This window comes from Limulus polyphemus, unplaced genomic scaffold (assembly GCF_000517525.1).
Source record: "Limulus polyphemus unplaced genomic scaffold, Limulus_polyphemus-2.1.2 Scaffold6661, whole genome shotgun sequence".
NCBI lineage: Eukaryota > Metazoa > Arthropoda > Merostomata > Xiphosura > Limulidae > Limulus > Limulus polyphemus.
In genome coordinates, this window is record NW_013672271.1 from 1 (window position 1) to 6,404 (window position 6,404).

A 6,404-nucleotide genomic window follows, 5' to 3' on the forward strand; every position below is an offset into this window, starting at 1 on the left:
CATGAACAAACGAAAAATCAAGGAATCCATCTTAATTGAACAAAACAACCCTACTCTAAACCAACACCCTGGGGTGCCAAGATACCTCTTCTAAGTTTCACAACAGTTCCGGTCGTGTGACTTCTTTGTTCAATACTGTATATATATATCCGTGTCAGTGTAAGCTACTTGTACCCGATGATGACAAAACCTTGTCGAAACGTTGTACATTTGCTGTTATGTTAAACTTATATTAAAGTTTTTCTTCATTACCAATTCAAGCCGTCTCCAGCCATTATTAGTCTCAAAGTGGGTTCCTCGTCATCGGATTTACATTACTTATATTAGTTAGAATGAGTTGTTTCATCAGTTAGGTACTCAACTGTTAAAGCTATTTATAGCAGGTAATTAGTAGAAAATTATTAGTAGTTTAAGTTAAGTATTGATTTAAAAAAAAATAACATTTCCGGTACCGGGAATCGAACCCGAGCCTCCTGGGTGAGAGCCAGGTATCCTAACCACTAGACCATACCGGATTGTTTAATAGTTGTGTAACAATTATATATAAATATACATATATATATATATTGTGAAATATGAAAATAAACAGAATTAAACTAACGTATTGCAAATAAATTAGTATGTCATTCCATATCTTTTAAACAAAATTGTGGACTTATCTAACGCCAATCAGACTCAAAACAAGGTTTTACGCATGTCTGCTAGCTAACATGGCGATAATTCACTATGAACTGGTGCTAGAGCCGTGCAGTCGCATGTAAGACGTTACAGAGGGATAAACTTTTACTGGAAGTCGGTAGAATGTGACAGCCAAGTCACTGCTTATATTGTTCCATGAAGGCTAAAAAGCGTTATATTCTAGTTCTGTTTAGTTGCTGGTTTCTTATACTGTGTTGTTTTGGAGGGTATCGTTTGTGGAAGAACGACAATAGTGAAGCAAGGGATTTTAATTACACGAAACACACGCTTCGTAGCTACTTGGATACTCATGAGATACACAGGGAGAAAGACTTAGTCTATTCCGCGAGACTCAGAAGAAACGAACGAAGTACGAGCGCAGACACGGTCACGTGCACTATGGACACATGCTTTGATTTCTCTCGTTGTAAGGATGACTTTAAAGTTTATGTTTACCCGGTTGAAGATAAGATATCATCCGTTTACCGAAATATTTTAAACGTTATTGAAGAATCCAGGTTCTACACCAAAGATCCTCTTCAAGCTTGTTTGTTTATACTTTCTTTGGACACATTAGATAGAGACCATCTTAGTCCGGACTATGTGAAAAACATGCAGATAAGATTAAGTCAACAAGCAAAATATTGGAACGATGGTAAGAACCATTTATTATTTAATCTTTATTCAGGCACTTGGCCGGATTACTGTGAAGATTTGGGGTTTGATGTAGGTCAAGCTATTATAGCAAAGGCAAGTTTTTCGTTGTCAAAATTTAGGCCACAATTTGATATATCCATTCCACTTTTCCCAAAAAATCACCCTAATAAAGGCGGAGAGCGTGGCACTTTGACTTCTAATAACTTTCCCGTGAACCAAAAATATATACTGGTTTTTAAAGGTAAACGTTACGTGCATGGTATAGGTTCAGAAACAAGGAATTCTCTCTATCACGTGCATAATAATAATGATATAATTCTTGTGACAACGTGCCGACATGGAAAATCATGGAAACAAATGAAAGACAGGCGTTGTGAGACAGACAATGAGGAGTTTGATAGGTAAGTTTGTAAAACGTTTTAGCACTTTTTTTTCACGCGCATTAATAAACCTGTTGACTTATTATTTTCTTTTAAACTTAGTATTGCTTGGAAGTTTTAATGTTCTAAAATCTATAAATAGATGACAAAGGTTCTAGCAGTATTATTATTATTTCTTGTGACAAATACATGACGTATTGCAGCGGAGATACTGTCAGTATTAAATTGTTTTGTGACATTATGGAGAATACAAAAGTAGTAATCAGATAAAAATATGTTCAATCTTTATTCTCTGTGGATTTTATAAACTAGAAATTTGGGTATACTCAAATTAACTGACAGTTTTTATACTGATACAAAAAATAAAGATAACGGGTCGGCACGTTCACATTCAATTAATATAAAGAATATTAAATATTAATACGTAACTAACGCTATAAATACGAAAGTAACGTTATGAAATATATTACATACATTCTCTTGATTAAATATTTAAAACTCGTGAGATTTATGATATATATTTTAGTGAGTGACTTACAAATTACACACTTAGATAAAGGAATTAATGGACCACGCCTAGCACAAAACACGGAGACTTTTTCTATGTACAAAACTGTCTTTACCTGCGTGACTCGAGCCGGGTTGTTTACATTTTTTCGTCCTGACAGTATGACTAAACGGGTTTGTGTTGTTAGAAGCATGAGTTAAACTACATTATACGCTTTAGATCAGGATAAAACTCAATTTCGTGGAAGTTTGCTTTTTCAATCACTAGGTCAAGTTCTAAATGGATGACGAACACCGTTCTTGCTAAGATGTTATTTTCCTGCTTTAAGAGTTAGTTATAACTGATTTGAACCGGCAAACTTTGGGACTTTTTAGAAGAATTTAAAATAACGTCAAAACGGAACTATCAACTTCTTACCCAAGCAAACTGCTTTTGATGTACTTCTTGATTTGATCAGACAGGATTCATATTAACAGTTAAACTAAGAAGCCCCCTCCCCCCGTTTAGTGATGTTATAGGGTACGGGTGCTACCGGAGGCGCAAGTCCAAAAGCCATTTGAATTCGGTAACTCCTAGGCCATGTCTTCCAGCTGTGACTGTAAAACTAACAGTAACATCACTTGATTATATTCTGGGTTGTTGTATTTTTTATCAAACTTTGTAAGATAAAGCTATAATGATTACATTTTTTTAGACCAAAGAATAAATTGACGTTATTTTAACTTTTATTTAAGTTACTTTAGGATTATGTGGTGGACGTCGATTAATCGAAAATACTTTATTATTAACAGTAGAAGTCTCACACCTTTCACTAAAAAAAATAAAAAAATCCTGAAAATGTGTTAACGCAACTTTTAATTAAAAAGTTAACATACAAAATTGTCATAAAACACAATACACTATCCAAGCTAGTAAGGAAAACTTATTGTTAGCATAGTAATGATATAGACTTCATACAAACTATTTGATACAACAACAATTGTTAGGGTTTGGACTCATTTTACAAACTGGCGAAGAATGATTACAATTATACTTATTATAAGACATTCGTATTAGGCCTAGTTTATTTTTAAACAAAAGCTGTATAATAATAATATTGTAACCACTTACTGAGAGACCCGAGTTTTTGAGATTGGTTTGTGTAATCAACAAAAGCTGTTACAAAAGGTTTAATTTTCTTCTAAACCTTAATTTTTGCAATTTGATAATTTATTAATTACCTGAGGGAAACTTTGCACGAGCATGCCACTTTTAATGGAGCGTTGAAAGAACTGTTACGTCTCCGCTCGTTAGTTAACTTCCCGTATAATTTCTTTCTGAAGAAACTTTAGCGACACAAGTCCTTTCTTGAATAAAACTGGTTTATTCTTTCTGAATATAACTTTGCAATACACTTAATTTCCACAGTCACGCTATAACAAACGCTATAATTCACAACGAACGACTCACGTGCTCGACTCAATCATCAGTCTCTCTCTGTCTGCAGTTCAATTACATTGTTGCCGTCACTTCTTGGCAGTTTTATATATACAAGAATACCGCAAATCTAGTAAACACTCGAGACTTCATGAAGGGACATGAACGTTCTAGAAGCTCATGACGTGTTACCAGAGTCACGTGACTTCCGCTGTCGCAACAGAACTAATAATACGTACTCGTTAACATTACAAAGCTACATTGTTGAATAAACATATATAAATAAGCGTATTGAATTCTTAACAGATAGTTTTCTGTGATGTTGTTAAAATAGAAAGACTGTCAAACTTAAGCCAAAATATGTTTTAACAACTTTACTGTATTTAATTCAGTTAAAACGTTGATGCTGTAACATATCGGATCCTTTGAGGCTAAAACAAGAAGCCTCGTGACCAGTGACCTACGATGAAACATAGTTTTGATATGCTATGACGGCCTTTTTTTTCTTTGGGCTACGTAGTTAAGGATGAAATGTTACAAATATTTGATATTATTTAGCTCCTCCTGTGCGCTTTGAAACAATAGAAAAATTTGTATTTAGCATTATCATCAACCTGAAATTACTTGTGGAACGCACGGTTTTAACGGCCAAGACCTTCGAATCCGAGGGATCATGGTTCGTAATCCGCTCCTCATTTTGGGGTCGTCTGTGTACTATACACGTGACTGTGAAATTCCCACTATTCCATGTGCCTAATGCAGCTCATTTGTTTGTAGTGTAAACAAATACTAACTTCCCCTCTAGTCTGAGTCCAGCATAGCCAGGTGGTTAGAGCGCTCGACTCGCAATCTGAGGGTCGCGAGTTCGAATTCCCGTCCCACCAAACATGCTCTCCCTTTCAGCCGTGTGGGCGTTATAATGTGACGGTCAATCTCACTGTTCATTGGTAAAAGAGTAGGCCAAGAGTTGGCGATGGGTGGTGATGACTAGCTGCCTTCCCTCTAGTCTTACACTGCTAAATTAGGGACGGCTAGCGCAGATAGCCCTCGTGTAGCTTTGCGCGAAATTCAAAAACAAACCCCTCTAGTCTGTCAGTTCAACATTCGAATGACTTGAAACTTTTAACTATAGTTAACTGCTACGGTAATATATAAAACAACTCTTCCAGTGTTTTAAAAATTATCAAGTAACTAAAATGAAACAGAAAAAATACATAAAAACAACGTTTCGCCATGACAGTGGCGAAACGCTGTTTTAATTTGATATGTTCTTTTGTTTCTATGCCATTTTATCTATTTTCTGAATTTTTAAAATTTTGTAGTGTGGGGAATCCCACCAGCATCTATAATTCTCCCAGTGCCACACACCCATACTCAGACTCACTGAGAGGGCGGGAATATTTCCCCGGGGCCCATGAGAGCGGCAAAATAACAAACAAACAAAAAACATGTATGGAATGTGTTAAATCAGTACGAAACGTTTAAGCCTTCAGTCGTTTATACATATACACGGCATTATTCCAAAAACTATTCGGAGGGGAGGGTCACATTCTTCCCCCAGACCCATGATGGATATTTGCGACCCTGCACACATATACAAAAACTAAAACACACTTTTTAATATTTTATTTTATCTGAAACTAGTGAACTATGGAAAGTCTAAAGGGACATATCATTTCTTTCATGTGGTGCGCAAACTTTTTATGGCGCCCTCTAAACATGCATTTTAATACGCCCATCACGCATCCTGTCTGTGTATGTACTGTACATGTCATTTTCCCACGTTAATCGTTATTATTACACTTTCTAATATAATAATTCTAAGCAAAAACGTACACAAATTTCAGTGTCAGCTTATCTCTTTATCGAATATAGATCGTACTTAATAAAGGCTTAACTAATGTTAGGCCTAAGACAAGTGAGCTTACAGATTTCGGTGTACGCGATTATAAATGTTTTGTAATATTCTAGAAATCCTGTACTTAAATAAGTATTATTGCATTAAAGATACTAATTTGACCGCAAGTGTTTTGCTAGTCACTGCTAGTAGTAATATCTGTACGGTAGTTTTTAAAACTTCTATATTTTTCAATCTGTACTTCCAGGTGTAATTTATATTGTTACGGCTCCAGTCTTTAATTAATTTTCCGTAACTTCGTTCCGACGAAACTTTAGCGACACAAGTCCTTACTTAATAAAACTGGTTTATTCTTTCCGAATACAACTTTACGATACACTTAATTTCAACAGTCGCTCTATAACAACACTATAATTCACGTGTCACGAGGCCAACAATATTTTGTCCGCATACATTCAATTACTCATTACACTGTTCTCTCTGACTGCAGTTCAATTACTCATTACCTACACATTGTCCCGTCACGTTGTCACCATCTTATATATACCAGACTACCCTATATCTAGTAATCTCCCGACAATTCCCGAAGGTTCGAGAGAAGGAGTGGCGTGATACTAGTCACGCGACCTCGCTGACGCAACAATATGTTCCTATAGTCATAGTTGCATGTCATCCTCTAATAGTTCTGTAGAGAAAGATATAAATATATGACAGTAGTGCTCTAGAGAGGGACATGCATGACAGTAGTGCTCTAGATGGACATATGTGTCCAGAGAAGTAAAATATATAATATTAAAAAACGTCCAAGAAATGTAACGAAGTTTTTTTGTTTTCATTTGATTTGGCAATATCCAAACAAATGAAATATTTATAGTTACGGAATAACTTTTGTGTGTGTGTGGGGGGG

The 6,404-nt window shown here is 35.6% G+C and overlaps 1 protein-coding gene and 1 non-coding gene across 2 annotated transcripts in view; one reads left to right on the top strand and one right to left on the bottom strand.

Annotated features, from left to right (window-relative positions):
• Positions 1–443: 443 nt before the first annotated feature.
• On the bottom strand, positions 444–515 carry Trnae-cuc. Its single transcript has one exon. It is a non-coding gene; the product is annotated as a tRNA-Glu (tRNA).
• Positions 516–756: 241 nt separating this feature from the next.
• LOC106473945 (exostosin-1-like) overlaps positions 757–6,404 on the top strand; it is a gene marked incomplete at its 3' end in the record, with an annotated part of 30,589 nt that continues 24,941 nt past the window's right edge. The window contains exon 1 of the mRNA XM_013934634.1: positions 757–1,736. Within this exon, the coding sequence (XP_013790088.1) occupies positions 835–1,736 (902 nt within the window). The remainder of the gene's footprint in view (positions 1,737–6,404) is intronic.